Source organism: Suncus etruscus, chromosome 12 (assembly GCF_024139225.1).
Source record: "Suncus etruscus isolate mSunEtr1 chromosome 12, mSunEtr1.pri.cur, whole genome shotgun sequence".
Taxonomy (NCBI): Eukaryota; Metazoa; Chordata; class Mammalia; order Eulipotyphla; family Soricidae; genus Suncus; species Suncus etruscus.
The window spans coordinates 22,352,281-22,376,630 of NC_064859.1; the positions used below are offsets into that span (position 1 = coordinate 22,352,281).

The window sequence follows — 24,350 nt, forward strand, 5'->3', positions numbered from 1 at the left end:
TATTCCGCTCTCCTGTCTTATTTCCTTATGTGATGCTCTCAGTTTCACTCACATTGCAGTGAACTTCTTATTTTCATCTGTACTTACAGCTATATGGTATTTGTGTGTCTATGTGTATGTGTATGCCACAGCTTCTTTTTCTCTCCTCCCTGTGTTCCCCATGAGATAGGAAGTAAGGAAGAAGTTCTAAGGGCAGGGCAAGAGACAAACTCCTGTCATTAGGGTCTTCTGTGAACCTTCTGCTGCTCTAGCAGAGGCATGAGGATGAAAGAGCTCAGTGCTCAAGTGATTGAGGCTTAAAACAGCTATGTTTCCCCCATCCCCCATTATCTTCCTGCTTTTGATTGTTGAGTTTTGCAAGTCCTTTATGTATCTAATGCCTCAAAAAGAAAATCTAAGTTCTTAAGAAACTTAAAGTGAAACGAGTATTTCTCACACCATTTTGAATTTTTAGGATTATTGCTTAGAATCCTTTTCCTGAGGAGACATATTCACATCAGTGAACAGAGAAATAGACAATATAAGAAGTTCTGTGCAGTGAAATATGAAAATAGTATCATGTTTCTGATAATTTTTGTGAAACCCTGAAGTTACAGAATATGTTGAGTAAAAAAGAGGTGTGTGCCAGCTTTTTAAGATGAACAAATTAGGGGCCGGAGAGATAGCATGGAGGTAAGGCATTTGTCTGTCATGCGGAAGGTCATTGGTTCGAATCCCAGCATCCCATATGGTCCCCCAAGCCTGCCAGGAGCGATTTCTGAGCCTGGAGCCAGGAGTAACCCCTGAGTGCTGCCAGGTGTGACCCAAAAACAAACGAACAACAAAAAAAATGAACAAATTAACAAAGTTTTCAATTTAGATCCCTGTATATTTAAATCCATACTTATTTATGTATATGTAAACACAGAGGTAAACACTTAAAATTTACAGATAAAATTTATATATCCTTCATCAGTACTGTGTCTTTACCTACTCTCCTGAGGAAATTACTATCCTAAATTTGGTAAATGCCCTTTCATTTCATATTTTTAAATATCTGTAAATTGTATATTTTTTTGTTTTCAATACACTTACATGGAGGTTGAGGATGTTATTATGATGTTAGTATGCAGGGCTTTACATTGGTTTCTAACAATGTATAGACCCCTGAGCACTGCTGGATATGGTAACCAATAGAAAAATAAAGTTACAGAAATGTATTTCAGTTCTTTTGCGATTTGTTCATTCAACAGAAGTGAATTGAGCACCTACTGTGTTAGTGTTGGGGACTATATAAAGACACCCTACCACAATAGAAATGAGGGCCAGTAGATTTCGCCATGGTAGGATGTTTGCCACAAAGCAGGGTTGGAGAAAGTGCAGTTTGGATAGAGAAGGGACCACTCTGACAATGTAGTTGGAAATGATCAGTGTAGACAAGAACTAGGTACTGAAAGGAGATAAAGTGATAAGCATGATACCCTTTCAGTAACAGTACAGCAAACCACAGTATCTAAAAGGAAATTGGGGAAAAAGTAAGAGAGAAAAGTGTCTTCCAAAGATGCTTGCAGGGAGGCATACTGGGAACATTGGTGGCAGGAAGTATACACTGGTGAAGGGATGGGTGTTGGAACATTGTGTGAATGAAATTGAACTGTTTACAACTTCATAACTGTGCATGTCATGGTGATTTAAGAAAAAAATTCAAAAAAGAAGTAAAATTTGTCCTAATATGGCTTATATACTAGTGGAGATTGCATATGGATCTTGTTCACTTGTTTAAGTTGCTCGAATAGTCCATTTTCTTGGCAAAGCAAGTGGTTGTAATAAGTATTGTTCACTAATATCTCTAGTTCAGCCTTCTTTGGCACACAGTTGAATTTCATTTCTTGGGCTTCTCTTGGCTTTATGATTTTCTGACTGATACGATGTGAGAAGTGATGGGTGTCACTTTGGACTTAACAGTTAATTTTCAGTGTAAATCCCTCTGGAGTTCTGTTTTTTTTTTGGTCATAATAAATGGTCACTTTGAAGATGGTGGTTGAATCCCTGAGTAACTTCAATGAACAATGCTTCTTTGCCAATCTGTTATATGTATGTAACATCAGTAAGTTATAAATCATTGTTTTAAGCCACTGAGATTTGAGGGATTTCTACAGGATACAGAAAAATACAGGATAATTATTGTGACTGATGCTATGAAGAACATTATGTTTCCAATTGTTTGCTTTGTAGACACTGTGCTATGCAACACAAGATACTTGTTCCAATATCTTTGGACATAAATGAAATGTTTCTTGATTATGATGATTTTTAAATGTTGTTGTGTCTACAACATATGGGGATTTGTTAAATGTGAGTTCTGATTCAGCAGATCTGGGACTATTCCTTAGATTTTTCTATGCAACTGCCTGTTGATGCCGGTTTTTTGGGTTAGGGTTTATATTAGAGTAAATGGAATATAGACTATGATTTTGTTTGTGTCTTCCATCTTGCTGTTTAGCTCTCCAAAATACTAATTTAGATCTCTACCATCATTTTATGGATGGTTTTCTTATTCCATCGCTTATGAATGAACATATTGAACTTTTTTTTCTTTTTTTTTGTTTTTTGGGCCACACCCAGAAGCGCTCAGGGGTTACTCCTGGCTGTCTGCTCAGAAATAGCTCCTGGCAGGCACGGGGGACCAAATGGGACACCGGGATTTGAACCAACCACCTTAGGTTCTGGATCAGCTGCTTGCAAGGCAAACATTGCTGTGTTATCTCTTCAACCCCAACATATTGAACTTTTTTGTTTCACTTTTTTTGCTTGTGAAGTGATAAAGCAGTGTTTTGGTTTGTCATTTTTTATTTTTCAAAAAAGTTTGGTATTTGAACACTTATGTTTTCTTTCATAAATTTTCCCTCATTTTTCTCCCTGTTTTATTTTCATTCAAGGGAATTTGTTATATACTGTGAATACCTATTCCTGTTATATCTCACCAAATATTTTCTTTCAGTTTATGAGTTATTAACTTTGTAAAGTAATGGTATTTTTAATATAGTAGTTAATTTTATTATAGCAAATTGATTGTGTATATTATAAAACTATTGTTTTATTAGAGGGAGACCTAAAACCTTACCTGGTGATGACCAATCATGACCACTGAGACCAGTGGTGGTACTTAGGTTCCTCTTTACTTGAGAGCAAGAGGACTGTACCTTGTGCTCCAGGGCTCATGGGGCACTAAGAATCAAACTTAGAAGCCTTCTACATGTGAGCAGGAGATAGTGGCCCTAAAATTTTTTAAGTATTCTCAAGTTTGCTGTAATTATTTGTGACTTTTCCCTGAACAAGTAGAAACTGCCCAAGTACATCAGTGTGATATCTAATAAAGACATTTTTCTATGTAACCACAGTGTCATAGAGAACGGAAGCTAACTCTGATGAATTAGACATCTAATACTCATATTCTATTCAGAAGTTTTCAGTTTTCTCTATCACGTTCTTTATAGCAAAAATAAGCAAACAGTAACCAAAATAATAACCCCAGTTTAAGTAGGTCAATCATAGGCCATATATATCAGATATATAGGATACTCGTTTTGAGCTTTACTGTTTTTTTGTTTATTTTTCTTGGCTCTGTACTCAGGGATCACTCCTGGTGTTGTTTGGTGGGCCATATAAAATGCCAGGGATTGAACCTGGATTGGCCATGTGCAAGACAAGTACTCTACATGCTGTACTTCTACTACCACTACTACTACTACTACTACTACTACTACTACTACTACTACTACTACTATTTTTATTATTATTATTGGTTTCTTTTGGGCCACACCCAGAAGTGCTCAGGGGTTATTCCTGACTCTGCGCTCAGAAATTGCTCCTGACTCGGGGGACCATGTGGGATGCCAGGGATAGAACCTGCATCCGTCCTGGGTCAGCTGCATGCAAGGCAAATGCCCTACTATTGTGCTACCATTCCAGCCCACAAAAGTGCTATTCTATTGCTTAAGACCCCTCTGCAATTTTGTTTTTAATCTGATTTGGTATCAGATTAAAATTGGTCTATAGTGTCTTGCTTTGTGACTGGGATCACTCCAGAGAATGTTTGGGGAACCAACTGTATGTGCTACTGGGGACTGGACCCCAAGTTGGCTGTGTACAGGGCAAGCTCCCTATTCACTCTACTATTTCCATGGCAATAATGCTTTTTAAACTTTAGGAGATTCATTTTTTAAGAATGTTTAGTTCTCGGGGCTGGAGCAATAGCGCAGCAGTAGGCGTTTGCCTTGGATGCAGCTGACCCAGTCCGGACCTCAGTTAAATCCTGGCGTCCCATATAGTCCTCCAAGCCAGGAGCGATTTCTGGCTGCTTAGCCAGGAGTAACCCCTGAGTGTCACCAAGTGTGCCCCCCCCCCCAAAAAAAAACAACAAATCACACCAAACAAAAAGAATGTTCTCATGGTCTTTCTTTAAACATTTGTATGGACTTATCTTTAATAGCACTTTTCATATTCTTTGCCATCTTTCTCACTTCTGACATTTTAGATTATTTTTGTGCTCATTAATTGTATCCTTTTTAGCTATATGTCATTTGTTTTACTCTGTTTAGTAACTTTTGTGTTTGTTTGTGTTCATCTAGGGCTTTAAAGCTTAATCTTGGCTCTGTGCTCCTGACCACTCCTGTAGGTTTTGGGACTATATGCAAAGCTGGGAATCTGGGTTAACTGCATGCAAGGCAGGGCCTTACCTGCTGTACTTTCTCTCTGGTTCCCTGTCTAGTAACTTTGGATTGGATAATGAACATTACATTTTGAGGATTATTATTTGGATTGCATAGGGAGGAGGAGGGCAGTATGTTTTGGCAAATAGTTGTTCGCTGATTATTTCAAGCCCATTTTAAGCTTCCCTAGATTCTTCATCCCTCTTTGTTCCGGAGGTATTTCAGAACACTCTCCATCTACTGTGCCTGTTTTTGCAATTCCAGACTCTTCACTTTAGTTCTTCAGAATTTCCCTGAATAGTGAAAATGACTGTTTCACTGTTTCCCTTGGGCTCTTTGAAGTGTTCATACTTCCTGGTATCAGAGTCTCCGTCTTGTTCCTCATTTCATTCCTTCCTCCCTTCGTTTTGCCTGTCTATTTGGAGTTTCACTTTTCCTGAGCCTGATCTAAGGCTTAGCAAAAACTCAGGGAAGCCATTGTGAAGATTTCTGCAGTCCCCTTTTTGCATTGCTCTCCATATCCCCCAGTTTCTTTGAATTCTGCAACCTCTACATCTGTCAGCCAAACTCCAGTTTGCAGGGCTTTGTTTTCTCTAGTGAAGTGCATAGCACTAATAATGATTAAACTCACCTGGTTTATTTTCCTTTGGCAGAAATCACAAATCTGAGATATCTACTAATCTGCTATTGAAAACAGTTGCCTTGTGTGTTTTAGCCAGTATTCTACTTAAAAATGAGAGTTCATGTCTGGTTCTTGTTTCTCTTTCATGATTGGAATTCTTGTTATTATTGTTTTTAAGCTATACACACTAATTACACTGTTGGGTTTTATGTTCCCCAAGGAAAGATAATTGGCCTTCTTTCTATCTCTAGCACATAGAAGGGATTAATTTTTTTTTAAAGGATGTTCTTTGACTAGTAGAATTACCAATATTTTTTGTGGTTAAAAACGTTTTCTCACACTCTTCTCGCACTCTAAATGAAGAAAAAAGAGGTAATTGTAATATGCTTTAATAGCCACTTATTAGAATGAAAAAAAAAAAAAAACCAACATCAGTGATGTTTGTTTGTTTGTTTTAGCTAGACAGATAGTACCAGGGCAGGGCCTTGCCTGGCATTCCACTGACCTAGTTCAATCTCTTTGATCCAAATGATCCTCCAAGACCCTGCAGGAGTGATCTCTGAGCATAGAGCCAGGAATACGTCTCCAACAAACACAAAACCCCACCAGGACCTTTGCCATACATGCAAAGGTTCCACTTCCAGCACCTTATATTAGGTTTGCTGAGCCTTGCCAGGAGTGAACTGGGAGCCTGTAGCAGAGCTATAGGTGTGGCCCCCAAAAGAAAAACATAAAGTAAAACAAATCATTGAGAAAGTGTTTTATGTTGTGGTAAGAAAGTGCTGAAGTTAAATTTGCCAAGTGGTCCTCTTTTTGTGACTGCAATCAACCATGTTTCAGTTATTATGACCTTACTTAACTAATTTATTATTATTTGGGGGGCTTACTCCTAATTCCTGCTCAGGGATTACTCTTAGTGGGCTGGTACTATATGGAGTGCAAGGCAAGCACCCTGCTTTTCTGTATTATTCCTCTGGCCCCAGGGTTGTTGTTTTTTTTTTTTTCAACCTCTTTGTATCTTCATTTTTTGGGGTTCCCTGCTTTAATTTCCTTTCCTTCTTTCTCCCACATTTCTCTTGGATACTACAGTTAGAAGAGATGGGATAAGCTACCACACATGTAAATGAAGTTTTTTTTAATACCTTTTTAAAATGTTTAGAGGTCATTGAAAGTAATGTTAAAATCTTGTTGTAGATTTCTATGAATTTTGAAAGTATATATATATATATATATATATATATATATATATATATATTTTGGTTATCTGCTTTACAGGTGTTTAATTGGTGGTCATTCTAACCTGTCACTGATACTGAAATAAATTAGGCAATTTGAATAATCTTAGTGATCGGTTTTAGTTTGAGCATGAATATGCTTGGCAAAAGACAATAGGATAATCCTGAGAATTCTTTGTCAGGATTCACTGGGTTTTATACTGATTAGCCTTGAAAAATGTGAAGTTATTTGACAGACCAGATGTTTTCAGCATGCAGCCATGTGCCTCATCAGTGAATGTGCCTCGTGTCCGCAGGCAAGCATGTTAGATTTTTCTCATTCTATAAACAATGTTCGAAAATATAACTAAACCCCAAAGTGTGTTTATCTTTTTGGCTTAATTTCTGGCTTTTTGTTCATTCTAAAGTTTCTCTCTAGAGAAATTGCATTTTATTGCACATAGTTCTTGATACCTAATTGTAGTATAAACACCATTCTGTTTACACTTTACCATGAGAATTGAACTGTTTTTTTGAGTCTGTAAAATTTTAATAAAACCATTTCATATCAGACTACATTTATACTTTTATTTCTCAATTTAGGGGAAATAAACTTTCTTTCGTCCATTTATTTGGAGTAAGTTTTTGATTTTCGGAGCACTTCAGGGAAAAACCTATAAAGGAAATAAGTGAAACCAATTTCTCTAGTTTTTATGGTACTAAGTGTTTGTGGTACTAAGTGCACTGGCTCAAGAATAGCTTGAGAATCTAATGTGAGATTCATTCTTAAAATCTAAAATAGGGCTATTTTTATTTATAGGATTGAATTGAATTTTCTCTACACAAAAAGTAACATGGGGGAAATGGAAATTAAAAACATAAAGGAGAAAATTATCAGGCCTGTGTTGCTATCTAAATGGAAGTATTAAGATTATCATTTTAAATTTTTAAAATTCTTTTTGTGTGTACATAATGGCCACACTCAGCATTACGCATGAGTTACTGCTGGCTCTGCATTCAGGAATTACTCCTTGCAGACTCTGGGGACCAGATGGGATGCCAGGAATCAAGCTGGATTAGCTGTGTGCATGGCAAGTGCCTTACTCACGGTACTATATTTCTGTGGCCCTCTGTGTAAATTTTTATAATTAAATATTATTACTATACTTGCAACTTATACATATTTATGAACTATACCTAGTGTTGCTCAATGTCCCCCTCCTAACTGTGACTGGTGTTTATTCCAGTCAGTGCCAGGGATTGAATCTGAGCAAAACGTGGTTAGCTCATTCAGCTATTTCTCCAGTTCCCCGTTTTTTGTTGCTATTTTTTTTGAGGGGACACACCTAGTGATAATCAGCAGCTTCTTCCACCTGAATGCTTGGGGGCTCATTCCTTGTGGTGCCCTGGGGACCATTTGGTTCCAGAGATTGAACCCAAGTCTCCTTCTCTTATGTTTTAGTCCATTGAGCTGTCCATTGAGTTTGGCAGTACTTACTCATAAATATGGGAAACCATATTTACTTAGCAGTATTGTAAACATATATTGATTTTATTGATTTTCTACTGAAAAGACATATAACAAGGGGCTGGAGCTATAGCACAGCAATGGGGCATTTGCCTTGCAAGTGGCTGACCCAGGACAGGCATGGGTTCGATCCCCTGGCATCCCATATAGTCCCCCAAGCCAGGAGTGATTCCTGAGTTAGGAGTAACCCCTGAGCATCACTTGTGTGGCCCAACCCCCCCCCCCCAAAAAAAAAAAGACATGTAATGAGTTAAATCAATTTTTTGTTTGTTTGTTTTGGGGGCCACACCCATTTGACGCTCAGGGGTTACTCCTGACTATGTACTCAGAAATCGCCCCTGGCTTGGGGGGACCACATGGGATGCCAGGGGATTGAACTGCGGTCCATCCTAGGCAAGCTCTTGCAAGGCAGACATCTCACCTCTAGTACCACCTCTCTGGCCCCAATTAATTCTTTATTATTAGATATTTAAGGTTTTTTATTTTCAGTACCAGGAATTGCATCTGGGCCTCACATATGCAAGGCAAATGTTCTACCATTGAGATATAGACCCAGCTCTCCAAGCTTATTTATATTTTTATTTGATAATATTGATAACTACTTTCAGGAGACATGTACAATTTTTTTAGTTTTTAGTATAGCTACACAATTTGATAAAATTCTTCATTGAAAACGAATTTATTTATTCAAATTTATTTGCTAGCAGGCTGTGAATTTTTATTTATTGAAACACCTGGTATGATACCTGTTATCTTCTATCTAAATCTTTTGCAGTTTTAGTGACAAAATATATTTTTAATAAATTTTTAAATTGAATCACCATGAGTTACTCAATTACAAAGTTGCTCATGGTTGAGTTTCAGTCATATAGAGTCATCCATTTTTCACCAATACACATTTCCCACCACCAATCTCTAGTTTCCCTCCTACTGCCCTTTCGCTCTTGGCAGACCTTTTTTTCTCTTCTCTCTCTTTCTCCCGGTCCACCTCCCACTTCCCCCTCCCTTCTCCCATGTTTTTTAGGCACTGTGGTTTGTTATTGTTACTGAATTTCAATATAGTTATGATACACTTTACCTCATTTCAATACCTAGTTCTTATTCAAAGTGATCATTTCCAACTATCATTATTATAGTGATTCCTTCTCTGCCTTAACTGAATTCTCTGCCTCTTTGGCTTTACACTTCTACATGGGAAGTACATTTCCCACACCTCACCCACCAGGGTTCTTGTGCCATTCCCATCAGATTATGCCTTCCACTCTTTGTGCCTTCCTTGCCCTACCCCTCTAATATATATCTTTTTATTCCATAGTTTAATTTATTTTTACCGTGATTTATTCATCTCCCTTGGTTATTTGTATTCTAAATATTTATTACTTGTCTTTTGCTTTCTGACTTATTTTGTATAGCATCATTATCTCAAAAGGCAGCATGTTATCTTTTTTAATAGCCAGGAAGTATTTCATCAAATTGTAATTTTGATTTGTTCTTTTTCATATAGCTCTTCAGATTTTTTGTATACATTGGTTATGAGTGTAATGCTGCAATTATGTACATGAAGAAAACCATTATTATAGTATTGTCAATTATAAAATTCAATGGAAAAAAAAAGCCCCAAACCTTGGGCTGGAATGATAGATAATACAGAAGGTAGGATGCTTGCCTTGTACATGGCGGTCCTCAGTTTGATCACTGGAACCCCTGGCACCATATATAGTTCCCTAAGCATCACCTGGTTTTGAGTGCAAAACAAGGGGTCTGCACTGATCACTGATTGCTGTTTTTTTTTTCGCTCCCTCCCCAACATACAAAAACCAAGTCTTATTTATATGTTGTCATGTTTAATTTTTGCAAGTTTGTTTCCTATTTTTATTTTGTTGTTTTAATGCATATCTTATTTTTCATTCTTACCCAAATTTGTATTTTTTGGTTCTTTAGGATTATAGACGCTCTTATACCTATTAGATAAAAGACTATTTATTATTATATTCTCATGAGCTAATATTTTTTCTGTGCTCATAGAGATTCCTGATGATCCTTAAAGAATTATATAGTGCCGAAGACAAAACTGGTTCAGATTGGGATTGGATGCTAGTTAACAGCTGTACTCTCAGGCCCTTTTATTTTTCATAAAATGACTTCTTTGTCTTATAGAAATATCAATTGTCTCTTAGTACCATAGCCATTCCTGCATGTTATATTTATTTATTTATTTATGTGTTTGTGTGTTTTGGGGGAGGGGTTTTGGGTACTCAGGCCATGCTCAGGGGTCACTGAGGTCACTCATAATGGTACTCTGAGATTTAAACTGGAGTTGGCCATGTACGATACAAGCTCTTCATCCACATACTCTCTTTTTGGCTTGGCTTATATATATAATATATATAAAAAATATATATAATATATTTATATTACATATTTATACATATATTAAATATCTTTAATAATATATATTTATATATTAAATATATTTATTTAGGCACCATGGTTACAAACATGTTTTTAGTTGGTTTCAGTCATAAAAAGTACAACTCCCATGGGGCTGGAGCAATAGCACAGCAGTAGGGCGTTTGCCTTGCACCTGGTTGATCTAGGACTGAAAAGGCTTTCAGTTTTTCTTTATTGAGTATAATATTTGCCACAGGCTTGTGGTAATTGGCCTTGACTATATTGAGAAAAGTTCCTTCCATTCCCATCTTGTTGAAAGTTTTTATCATGAATGGGTTTTTGAGCTTATCAAATGCTTTCTCTACATTTATTGATATGATCATATGGTTTTTATTTTTTCCTTTTGTTGATATGGTTATTATGTTGATTGGCTTGCATATGTTAAACCATCTTTGCATCTCTTGGAATGAAACCTACTTGGTCATGCTATATGACTTTCTTGATGAGGCATTGGATCTTTGCTAGGATTTTATTTGAGATCTTTGCATCTGTGTTCATCATGGATATTGGTCTGTAATTTTCTTTTTTTTGCAGCATTGCTGTCTGGTTTTGGTATCAGGGTGTTATTAGGTTTGTAAAAATTATTTGTGAGTGTTTCTGTTTCTTCTTTGGAAGAGCCTGAAAAAGATTGGTAGTAGGTCCTCTTGACTTTATATAGTTATATTTTATGGGCCAGCATGTGGTCTCTCCTGGAGAATGACCCATGTGCATTGGAAAAGAATGTATATTCAGTTTTTTGGGGTGTGGAGAGCCCTATAAATATCTACTAGTCCACTTTCTTCCATTTCTTTTTTTAGAGCTTGTTAGGTTTCATCCTGGTTGACAGGGCAGTATTGAGGTCTCCTACTATAATTGTGTTGCTATCGATATTTTCTTGTCAAAATAATGTTGATTTGTCAATAATTGTTTAAATAACAATTGTTAAATAACTAATTGTTTGAATATTTTGCTGGTCCCTCATTAAATGTGTATATGCTTAGGACTGATTACTTTCTTTTGGACATATCTCTTGATTATTATGAAATGTTAATCTTTGTCCCTTAGAACTTTTCTAAGTCTGATGTTTGTGTCATCTGTTATCAATATTCCACTCCAGCTTTTTTAAGGGATTTGTGTGCTTGAATGATTGTCCTCAAACCTTTGATTTTGAGTCTATGTTTGTTCTGACTATTCAGATGTGTTTCTTGTAGGCAGCAGAATGTTGGATTCAGCTCTTTGATCCATTTTGCCATTCTGTGTCTTTAACTTGTGTTGGGGGATTGTATCCAGGTTGCCTGTGGTCAAGGCAAATGCCTTTTCTGTTGTACTACAATAGACAATATTTCCATTGATTAACTCATATATAAAGAAATTGCAGTCTATACATACAATGAAATACTACTCAATTTTGAAAAAGTATATAATCTTGTCTTTGTTACAATATTGGTGCAGCCAGAGGAAGTTTTGTTAAGGGAAATAAGTCTAAGAGTCAAGGACAAATACTGGCCTGGTCTCACATAAATATGATGTTCAAAGAAATAAAGTAAGAAAATGTACACTGACCACTAAGAACAAATCATTGGACTTTGTCTACAGAATTGAGTTGCCAAGCCCTAGAGGGAGGGACTTGGGAGGAACATTGAAGGGGTGGACTAGAAAAGTCCTAAGATAGTTGTAGAAGTTTTTTGGCATTTGGTGATGGAGACACAGTAACTTTGTATGTCAAAATCATAAGCATCAATACTAATGTAAACACAAACATGTAATTTCAACTGCAGTAAAACTAGAAACTTTGTTTTAACAAAAGTAAAGTAGAATGAGTACTTATTTAGTCTTGTTTTGTCTTTTTTTTTGGGGGGGGGGCCCAAACCCAGTGACTTTCAGGGGTTATTCCTGACTATGATCTCAGAAATTGCTCCTGGCTTGGGAGACCATATGGGACGCCATGATATCGAACAGCGGTCCGTTCTAGGCTAGCGTGTACAAGCCTTATGGCTTGCGCCATTGCTCTGGCCCCACTTATTTAGTCTTTTATGTTTAGCATATATTTACTCTTTCTGATACTCCTCATTTCTTTCTGTGAAATCAAGTTATTGTCTGCTGAAATTTTCTTTCTGGCTCTAGCATTTCTTATAAAATGGATCTGCAATTTATTTTAATCTTTGGGAATTTTTAATCTTTGAGTGGGAATTTTAATCTTCAAGTGGTATTATTTTAATTTTTTGAGTAGGAATATATTTTAATTTCTATATAAAGGTTGGTCATCAGTTAATGACTGGTCATCAAGTTGAACTTATACAATGCTTATATATACAATGAGGCTCCTATTCTTTCAGTGGATCTGTGTGTTGTATAGGGATTTCTGTGTGCATGAAAAATTTAGACAGTTTTCAAGTGTATTTGAATTTCTGCTTTGTGCTGTCCCTCCTATGCCTTCAGTCACCTAGTTGGTTAGGGATATGTGGAAGAGTGTGTTAGCACTTTTACATGCCTTGTGCATTCCTGCACAGCCTCAGTTAGTGAGGGGTATACAGGGAACTCATCAATAGAGAAAGAGAGGTCTCCTCTTTCCAGGACCTCCCCTTTAAGCTTTTGAGTTTATTTTCTTAGATCCTTTCTCCCAATTTAGACTATCCTGAGGTTAGTTTAGTTGAAGACTATTCCTTATTTTACTTTTGCTTTTTCTTCTCTTTTTAAAAACTAAGTTTGCTATTTTTTTTTTTTTTTTTGGTTTTTGGGCCACACCCAGCGGTGCTCAGGGGTTACTCCTGGCTGTCTGCTCAGAAATAGCTCCTGGCAGGCACGGGGGACCATATGGGACACCGGGATTCGAACCAACCACCTTTGGTCCTGGATCGGCTGCTTGCAAGGCAAACACCGCTGTGCTATCTCTCCGGGCCCTAAGTTTGCTATTTTTAAATGCCACTATATTGGGGATTTTTTTTTTTTTCGTACTGTCCTAGAGTGGAACCTAGGGCTTCAGACATTACAAAGATTACATACTCATATCTGAAGCTGCTTCCATGACCCTTGATTCATGTTAGTTCTAAAGTCAAGGAATTACTGATTTTCTTTCTTTGGAATTACTGATTTTCATGATTAGACATCCCGAGGCATAAGGGAAGTATTTCTAGTTGAGGACATCAAAGAGTCCCACTGTTAGGAGTTTTCATGAACTAAACGTTTTTTAATTTGTTGTTCTCCTTTGCCTAATTTCCAGAGCTTTAAAATAACTGTTTGGAATCACTTTTACATAGTTTTCATTGATCTTTTTATGCTCAATGATTTGCTAAGTACTTATGGTCTAGCCTGGGGTATTTTATTTTATAGTAAAATTATCCTAACTTTGAGGTGATTTTCTAAAAAAAAATTTGTTATTGGGGCCAGAGAGATAGCATGGAGGTAGGGCATTTCCCTTGCAAGCAGAAGGACGGTGGTTTGAATCCCAGTATCCTATATGGTTCCCCGAGCCTGCCAGGAGCAATTTCTGAGTGTAGAGCCAGGAGTAACCCGAGTGCTGATGGGTGTGACCCAAAAACAAACAAACAAAATCTTGTTATTTATGTGATGATTTGTTAGATTCTTCTAAGTTTTCTGATTCTTGGGATAAATGCTTTGTTAATTATAATGTACTTGCCTTTGAATTAAATTTTTTAATAATGTAAAGTTTTCATGTTAGTTTTTATTTTTAAAATTAATTAATTAATTAATTTTTTGTTTGTTTTGGGTCACACTCGTCAGCGCTCAGGGGCTATTCCTGGCTCTACACTCAGAAATCGCTCCTGGCAAGCTCGGGGGACCATATGGGATGCTGGGATTCGAACCACTATCCTGCATGCAAGGGAAACATTCTACCTCCATGCTATCTCTCTGGCCCCTCATGTTAATTTTTAAATCAGAATTTAACAATAGATTTCTCATGTGCAGTGAAAACTAATTTAAGTTAGACCTTTAACCTAAGGAATAGATCTGTGACTCTTAAGAAGGACTGGATTCTGATTAAGGTGATATATTCCTTTTATAGGCATTATCCTGCCCTGAAAACTCTAGAACATCTAGAACATACCTATCTGCCTCAAGTAAGCCACTATCGATTCTGCAAGGTGATGGTGGACAACATCCCCAAGCTTCGAGAAGAGATTAAGGATGTTTCAATGTCTGATCTCAAAGACTTTCTGGAGAGTATCCGCAAACATTCAGACAAAATTGGAGAGACTGCCATGAAGCAAGTAAGTATTGGGTTTGGCTAATAATTTTGCGAGTATTCTCTTAAATACAGGCTTCTCTTTGTCCAGTGTCTTAGCTGCTTCTTGTTATTTAAGGAAGTCCTTTTTTTTAAATGGAAACTCATGATTTAAAATGAGTTATTTTAAAATTAAAAAAAATTTAAATTAAAAAAAAGATTTATTATTATTTTTAACTTTTGGTGGGTTTGGGGGACTTTATGGGATGCTAGGGACTGAGCCTGGGGCAGCTACATTTAAGGCAACCGCTCTATCCCCTGAAGTATCATTCCATCCTCAAGTTTAATATTCTTAATAGAATAATGAATTGGTTACTAGTTTATTATTAGATATGGATGTTCAGCAAATATTGATCAACTTTGACATTTACATTTATATTTGGGCTTTGAAGAGGTTTTTCTTTAGTTTTTGTCTTTTGGGGCTACACCTGGCAGAGCTTGGGACCTACTTTATGGACTCTATTCTCAGTGTTTGTAGAGTGCTCTGAGAGGTGCTCAGTAGACTATGCAGTGCCCAAAAGTCAAAGCCAGGGCCTCAAGCATGTAAGGGCATCACTCTATCTTTGTACCATATCCTCAGCCTGAGGATTTTCTATTTTGTGAGTACTTTTCTTGATATAATTTGAAGCCTGGATTTTAAAACATTCCTTTTCTTTGATGAACTATAGTATTATTTAGTATGAGGTGAATTTTTCTACATAACAATATGTATATATTATTAATTGCTGTTTTTGTCACATGAAGGAATGAGGACAAACCCTTTTATGAATGCAGGAACTAGTTGATTCAGAGCTATTAATCTCAAGTTTAATTGATTGCATGTATAATCTTATGTTATATATGCATATAGCTCTTATTAAAGTTCATTTACTTTCATATATATGTGTTAAATACATAAATTAACATAGGTTAAAAATTTTAGCATGGGTTGAAATTTATTATATTTACCTGAGAATTCTACAAAGGGGAATATAATACATCTTTATTATTCATTTGTTATTTTTGTGGGGTCCAGTTATTGTGGTGTTTAGGTAGATGGTTCACTTCTGGTAGTACTGTGGGTGTTTGGATGGGGAAGTTGGGTATGTGGCCTTACACATTTAATTCAGGGTTCACCAATGCAAAATGTATGCTCTACCACTTGAGCTATATTTTTGGCCCTCAGGCTGTAAAGCCCCTAGAAAAACTCCCTTTCTCTAAGCCCATTTTCTCTGTGGACTTTTTCCCTTGTGCTTCTAAAATAGTTTTATATGTTGTTTTATGATTATTTTAGTTTGAAATGATTTTATAAAAATGTCTAAAGAAGTTCTTTGTCTACTGTTTTCTAGTCTTTCTTTTGAAATTGATTTCTGTAATTCACTTGTTATGGAATTGATTTGTGCTGGGGGAAGTTCTGTATTTTTTATTTTGATTAACTTGCCTTAGGCCTTGAGGGACTAAATAACATTTGTAATGTAAACATTCTTGGCTAGATTGATTTCTGTGTGAGGCCCTTTAACAAAGGGAAGGGTTTATTTACTTTTAAAATTCTAACTTAACTTTGCCAAATATATATAGGTTATAATACTGATGCTTAAGAAAGGAACTGGTTGCTTTTAGAAGAAAAGGAAGGCTCCCAGACATTCTTCTTTTAGTGGTTTGTTTTGTAGAAATTGACCTTTGGGTGACATTAGTTGTCACCGCAATTCTTTCAGTCCTTGACATTGTTTTATTTTTAGTAGTTTTTAACGGAAATAAAATGTGTTCTTGTGTCTGTGTTCATGTGTGTGTGTTTGTATGTATGTATGCGCTGCATGTGCACATGCATAGAGCATCTTTTGCCATAGAGTAAGCACATTACTACCACCTGAGCTCACATAGGCTATCGATGACAGCCTGTACAAACTGTGTTGCTGTTGAAGTCTTTGTTGTGCTGGGCACAGTACAAAATTCTATTGAATGCGGTCTTTATAGACAAAAAATTGGTATGTTGTGGGACTGATGTTTCTGAATTTACTTATGTATACAGGTATTTATATATTTGTACTATTTCTTGTTCCTTGGTCTTTGCTGAGATGTCTGACTTATCATTATTAAGCAAGAGAATGTGATGTTGACTTGTAGATCCAACAGTGCTGAATTTCATTAATGTTACTACTGCTGTAGTTATTTGTCTTTACTACTAGTCTGTAGCTTCTCTGTAAGGAAAACATTATGGTTATTTTTTGGGGGGCCACACCCAAAAAACCAGAAAACAGGGGTTACTCTTGGCTATGTACTCAGAAATTGCTCCTGGCTTGGGGGACCATATGGGATGCTGGGATTCGAACCACCTTCCATCCTGGATTGGCTGCATGCAAGGCAAATGCTCTACTGCTGTGCTGTTTTTCCGGCCCCTACATTATGTCTTTTTTTTCCTTTTCTTTTTTCTTTTTTTTTTCTTTTGTTGTATTTTTTGGGTCACACCTGGCAGTGCTCAGGGATTACTCCTGGCTCTATGCTCAGAAATCGTCCCTGGCAGACACAGGGGACCATATGGGATGCCGGGATTCGAACCACTGTTCTTTTGCTTGAAAGGCAAATCCCTTACCTCCATGCTGTCTCTCCAGCCCTTATGTCTTTTTTTTGAATCTTAAATTCTTTCTTATGGTGCTGGCACAGAATACTTGGTGATACAGTTATTATATAACAAATAAATCAAATAATGACCATATTAAGCCATTATGTCATATTAAGTGTGCATTTAATTAAGTATATCATGCATCATAATATTTTCAGTGAAACACCAGCTCTTTTCACGTTCTGAGATACATGCCTGCCTTTTAGTCACCATTAGAGTCCTGCTTTTTTCTTTTGATTTTTGAGCCTCACATGGTGGTACTCAAGGGCTACTCCTAATTCTATGCTCAGGGGACAATTTGTGGCTCTAGGGATTGAACCAAGTTAGCAGTGTTCAAGGCAAGCACCTTAATATTTCTCCTATTTCTCTGCCCCTTGCTTTACATTCTTTGTTATTCTTTGGCTTCTTGGGCCACAGCTGGCAATGCTTTGGGGCTCTTCTGCACTTTATGCTTGGCGTCTGTCCCTCTCCTAACTTCATTCAGAATAATAATCTTCAGATCTATCTGCATAGCAGCAAGTTACATGACTTTTTTTTTGTAGCTGAATAATATTTCATTGTGTATTTGTACTCATGTGTTCATTATAGCACTGTTCACAATGGCCAAAATCTAAGATCAGATGCCTGAATAGAGAGTCAGGTCACTTTGAAGCCTACATTTGATTGCAGCAATGTACATTATGAGCGTTAGTTCAGATTTTACTAAGAGAAGATAGCTAAGGATCTCTAGGCATTTGAAAACTCTGATCTGAACCTAGAGGTCAGAACAAATACACTAATAAGCAAACTGAAGAAGCTAGAGGTTGTGCTAGAAAAGGAGGTTCAGAAGACAAAACAATTGCATTACAGAGGCAAGAGAAAAAAATTAGACATAGAAAGCACATTAAAAAATGTTGCGTAAAGGACATTTAGAGCTCAAAACGAATGCTCTGATATAATAAAAATTGGCATCAAAACCCACTTATTATAGGGTTTAAAAAATAAGCTTGAAAGAGGGCTATCACATCAAGATGGCAGCATAAGCTGTTCCTTTTCTTCAAAAAAAAAAGATAACTACTAATTATGATTAAAACTCCACTGAGAGAATCCTTGAATATGCTTGCATAAGCTTGAATAAGCTTGAATTCAACCCTTGAATAAGCTATAGCAGCCCTTCTTGGCACAGAAGCCAAGACAGAACGCATTAGATGTATGAGAAGAGCAGCTACATGCTGATTGAGTTGCCTCTTCCCCCCTTAAACTTGCCTTTCTCTGGGGGGTGGGGGAGACTGACAGCCTCCAAGCATTGTGAATTACTTAGTGAGAACCCTTAGTCCAGTTTTGTCCCATAGGTATCTGGGAATCTGTGGGTCTCAATTAATAGGAATCTGATTGTAAAACAACAGGGAGGGGTTTTCAACAACCAGTATTTCAGGCCATGACAGACTTATTGCAATGTGCAGAATCCCAGCAATAGCACTTTCTTTGCATGTGGCTGAAATGAAGCCACTAGCAATCTCCAGGCAGCTTAGTTTGGAAACAGATCTGTTTGATTTTGTATCTTAATTGAGTGATTTTTATTTATTTATTTATTTATTTATTTATTTATTTATTTATTTATTTATTTATTTTGGTTTTTGGGCCTCACCCAGTGTTGCTCTGGGGTTACTCCTGGCTGTCTGCTCAGAAATAGCTCCTGGCTATGGGACACCAGGATTCGAACCAACCACGTTTGGTCCTGGATCGGCTGCTTGCAAGGCAAACGCCGCTGTGCTATCTCTATGGGCCCCAATTTTTTAATTTTTTTTTTGTTTTTAACACTGGAACTGATCTGTCCATGACAGAAAAACTTAGTTATACACATACCCTTGAAGTGCCGACCTCAGTTCCACCTGGCAGGAAGGGCTGTTGAGAAGCTAGCATGTATCTTAATAATAATGAAGATGAGAGGCAGGCAGGCAGGCAGAGCTCATCATTCAGGGAGCAAAGTAATTGACCCTGTTCAAACAGGGAACTTGGGACATGGATTGGTTGAGTCAATACCACAAATAAAGAACCTTGTTGGCCTTGGAATTGCTTCCCCTACCACAACTGGGCATGAAAAATAATTTGTAGTCCTACTTATTGCTGAATACAACCTTTAGCCATCTAACCAGAGCACATAGGCAGGTCCAAGCCAACCCAATAGTTTTTCTTACATGGCACTGGAACAGAGAATTAATCCTTGGCATTCCTTGTCTGCAGAACAAAACCAATGTTCTCAATTGAGTAGGTTATTCAGTGCAGACGTTTGCCTCATTCATTTCCTCAAACAATGACTTATGCATGCCAGGGCAAGGAAGTTAGCTCATAATATAGTTAGCAGCACAGTATAGTATCCAGTCCCAACTATTAGGCCAGACCAGCAAATCTGAGGCAACTGCAGAATTCATCTCAACTTTGTTTATGCAAGGAATCAAGCCAGTAGCTCTCTCGCCGCTTAGTGAGTGGCACCTTGATCCCAATTTTGGCACTTGAATGGTTTTCATAGTACATTGGGTTTGGTGTTTGCCTTATAGGCACCCCCGGTTCAATTCTTAGTGCACCGAATAATGGCTCCCGAGGCTCACCAGGCCAGGTCATCCATGGCCCTGATATTGCTGGGTGTGGCCCCCAAACCAAAGTAATAACAACAAAAAAGGGAAAGGAAGGAGAAAAAAAATAAAATTCTTCAAACTTGACTCTGTAGAAGAAAAAATCAGTGACTTGGATGATGGGAGATTTGAAATTATCTAGTCAGAGGAACAGAAAGAAAAAAAGAGATTAACAAAACAGACAAGAAAGTCTAGGGTACTCACAGGACAAAACGAAAAGAAACAATATTTGCATTGTTGGAATTATAAAAGAAGAGTGCATCTGTCAGAGCTTAACATCTGCTTACGATAAAAAGAACTCTTAACAGCTTAGGTATAGTAGGAATGTGCCTCAATATATTAAAGGTGAGATATGTTAAGCCCACAACTAATATCCTACTCAATGGTGAAAAGTTGAAAGTTTTCCCTCTAACATCAGGAGTAAAATATTGGTGACTGTTCTCATTAGGGTTTACTCTTCATTCTATGCTCATAGATTACTCTTTGTGGTGCCTGTATGGTACCCAAGATCAAACAGGTCAGTCAAGTTCAAGGCAAGCACCGTTCTCTCTATATCTCTTTGCCCTCTGCCTGTCTTGAATTGTTAAAATACTTATCCATGTTCAGAAGAGACTATTCTTCAGCATTCTATTCTGCTTGCAGAATAAATTATTTATTACCCATATCTGCAAGCTCTAGCAATTCCAGACACTTATTTCATAATTAGGCACACATTTTGGTAAAATGAGTGAATGGTATATGTGTAGTTTCAGGAGTGGACAGGGCAAAGAGGAACAAGGAGAATAGTGGACAAAATTAGGGATAAACTTCCGAGTCTTGGGAGAGAGCTAGTTACTTCATTATTTCAATAGAAAACTTTTCATTACATTTAAAATAAAAGAACTTGATCTATATTCTGTATATTCTGAAATTTTTCTTGTGAAGTCTGTATAATAACTGAAGGTCATTCTCTTTTAGCACTCCTGGGCTTTCCTATTGCTCCCCAATATAATGAATTAAGGTAGCACTACCCTAATTTGCAAATGAGGTTCAGTTTACTTCTCTTTTGACTTGCAATGGAGATTAGTGGTTTAGATCTAAGTTACTAAGTGGAAATGAATTGACTTTGTTAATACAAATATTATATTTTGTTTTATATTATATGTTATCTTTAATATACAGTTTAACCTTTGAAATAAACAGTGCTATGAAAGTGGTTGATATAAAATATATATTTGTATATAAAATATAAGTATACAGCTTAAGTTTTGCCTATACTTTGTTATACAGGAGATCAAGAACAATCCAGATAAGATTTACATTTGATTAATCAGAGCTTTTATCTGCCAATCTAAAAAATGAATGGAAGCAGACTGCATTTTCTATTTTATTATTGGAATGAACTGAAGAATCGTACAGCAGTTAGGGCTCTTGCCTTATGAACAGCCAAGTGGTTTGATCCTCAGCACCACCAATGGAACTCCAAACTCTTCAGGGTGATCCCTGAGTACAAAGTCAGGAGTATGTCCTGAGCACAGATGTGTATGGCCCCCAAACCAATCCACCCCTCTCTCCCTACAAAACCAAACTTGAGTGAGCTATGCAGTGATGTCTTGAGTCTGGTCTGAATGGGCTAGTAGTAGTCATATATTATTTGTATTTGTAAAGCCACAATATTATTTTGCTTGTTTTTGGATATTAGTGTTTTCTTTTTTCCTTTCCTTTTTCCACTTTCCTTTCTATATAATGTGCCTCTTTCAGCCCATGTGATTACATTGCAGGGTGTTTTTTTTTTTTTTTTTTTAAGACTCTATCAGTTTATTGGTAGGAGAAATCACAAAAAGCCAATTAAAGAAACCATTGGTATCTGTTGATTTTACAAAGCAACATTCATTTCCTTTGCTTCTGAGCATTATATATGAATATATGTATTATTTTTGAAATTGCTTCATAATCTTATGTCAAAACGCTCTCTTTGTCTCAGGTACAATAGTAGTACATAAAAACCTTGGAGTTGATCTTTTTTCAATTCGTGTTTTAGTTTGAACATCATGGTTTACAAACTGTTATGAAAAGGATTTCATAGATGGATTATTCAGCACCGTACCCTCCACCTAAGTATCTGCTTTCCTCCACCATTGTCCTAGAGTCTCTCATGTAATCCACCTACCATGCTGTGATAAGATTGAACACTGTTTTCTTAAGTTATTGTAACACTGCATAATTGAAATATAGTATAACTATTGTAAATTATTGTAAATATAGTTTAACTATTGACTTCCTTTTCTTCCTATCTCTTTTGCATGGTTAGTTTAATTTCTTCCTTTTAGTCTTCTCTCCTTTTCCCCCCTTCACCTCTCTGTCTCTTATTTTGCCCATTTTGCTTTATCCTCCCTTTACCTCTTGTTCGCTCTTTTAGCTTTTTTTTTCCTTTTTTTTTGGACCATACTCAGTGGTGCTTAAGGGTTACTTCTTGCTCTGTGCTCAGAAATCATTCCTAGTAATCTTGGGGGACCATATGAAATATTGGGGATTGAACCTAGGTTATCCACTTGCAGGGTTTGCTATCGTTCTTCCCCATCCTCCCTTTTGTTTTAAAAATTCTACTTACAAGACTTCAAGGATTTAGTTTTTTCCCCCTAAAAGATATGTGAGATATCCCAATGAAAACAAATTGGTTGATTGGGCCTCCCAGGTAATACTTAGGGGACCCCTGGACCATTTTTAGTGATACGTGGCCAACTGAGCCAGTAAGTCCAATGCTTGTTCCTTCTGCTTGGGTCCAGTGGTACTCTGGTTGCCAGGGCTATTCTGACAGTGCTGGAGATCAAAGTCATGACCTTTCACATGTAGACCCTTTGAGCTATCTCTTTGCCTCCTGGAAGGAAAACTTTACTTTAGAAAAGAATGCTACCATTATGTAAAAATCTGAAACTATAATAAAATTTAAATGAAGTTTGAGATTTATTGATTCTCTGACTTTTTTTTAAGTGCAATCCAGTTCAAGTATGATATATTTAGAGAAATTGAAATTCATCCATTCTGGTTTTTCTTAGATCCTATCCTTTTCTGATTCTATGATTTATCTTCACTATTTTAATCAAGATAAATTATTGTAAAGTATACAACACAAACAAGAACATCAAGGATGTGCTTTTATGGTTATAAATCTCCTTCTTTTACTTAAATGTGATAAATCCTTGGACTCTGCCCACACAGAGTAATTTATTCTCTTTGATTCTCATCTTAAATTTGGTGAGTGCTTTTTCACATTTCACTCTTCTTTAACCTAACGAAGTTTATATATACTTAATATAATTATATAAAAGAAGTCTCATGGAGCATGGTTGGTATATTTGGTCACTTCTTTTCCCTCCCTCCCTCCCACATTTCCTTTTTCCTTCCTTCCCTTAATACCGTGAAAATGTTTCTTCTATAACTGTTAAAGATATCACACATGATATTATATAAATAGAATTAAGAGCTATAAAATAGTATAATGAATAAAAAAATTAGCACCAGTCATAGCTACCTTTATTTTTAGAATATTGAATTTGATTGTATTGTTTAAAGAACATTTTGAGACAGTGTAAACCCGTTAGCAGACAGGAGGACAAATAAGGTTTGTTGCCAGCATTCTCAAGGATTTTTTTTTTTTTTTTGGTTTTTGGGTCACACCCAGCAGCGCTCAGGGGTTACTCCTGGCTCTACACTCAGAAATCGCTCCTGGCAGGCTCAGGTGACCATATGGGATGACAGGATTTGAATCACCATCCTCCTGCATGCAAGGCAAACACCTTACTTCCATGCTATCTCTCCAGCCCCTGGATTTTGGATTTTTTATTGTGAACTTGGACTTGTACTAGTTGCAGTCCAGGAGAGGTGATATTTATTTTTGCCATGTTATTTTAGTGAGAGTGCAGCATTCAGAACAGCAACAATCTTCTTTGTAATAAGTGTTTGATAAAGTAAAGCTTATATTCACTCCTAGTAACATCTCTTTATTGTAGTCTAGAGCTTCTCAAACATTTTTGGACTCTCCCTCACTCCACTCTCCCTTTCACCCTCCCCTCCATTGGAAAATAGAATTGATTATTGATTATGATGCCACCAGTCTCTCAGGTGCCATCAGTTGCATCTTCTTTGGTGAACTCATCCTTCTTAGGTGCTCCCATGAAAGTTTTCTTCTCCACATTCTGGAAACAAATATGACCAAACATGAGGTCACAAGTGAACTTCAGATTAGTTTACTCCAGTGCCTATATTTAGTCTGCACCAGAAAGGACTAGTGAAGATTGAGCTTGTGCTTTCTGGTTTTCATCATGCAGCCTTTCACGAAACTAGGTCACTTTTCATTGTGGATGAAGCCATGCAAAGGGTTGATGCTCTGGTCAGACAGCTCTTGTAATTGGTAACAGATATGCTCTTTTTT

The 24,350-nt window shown here is 36.8% G+C and overlaps 1 protein-coding gene across 1 annotated transcript in view; it reads left to right on the top strand.

Annotated features, from left to right (window-relative positions):
- Positions 1–24,350, top strand: part of EXOC6B (exocyst complex component 6B) — a 604,019-nt gene that overhangs the window by 99,646 nt on the left and 480,023 nt on the right. The window contains exon 6 of the mRNA XM_049785045.1: positions 14,510–14,714. Within this exon, the coding sequence (XP_049641002.1) occupies positions 14,510–14,714 (205 nt within the window). The remainder of the gene's footprint in view (positions 1–14,509; positions 14,715–24,350) is intronic.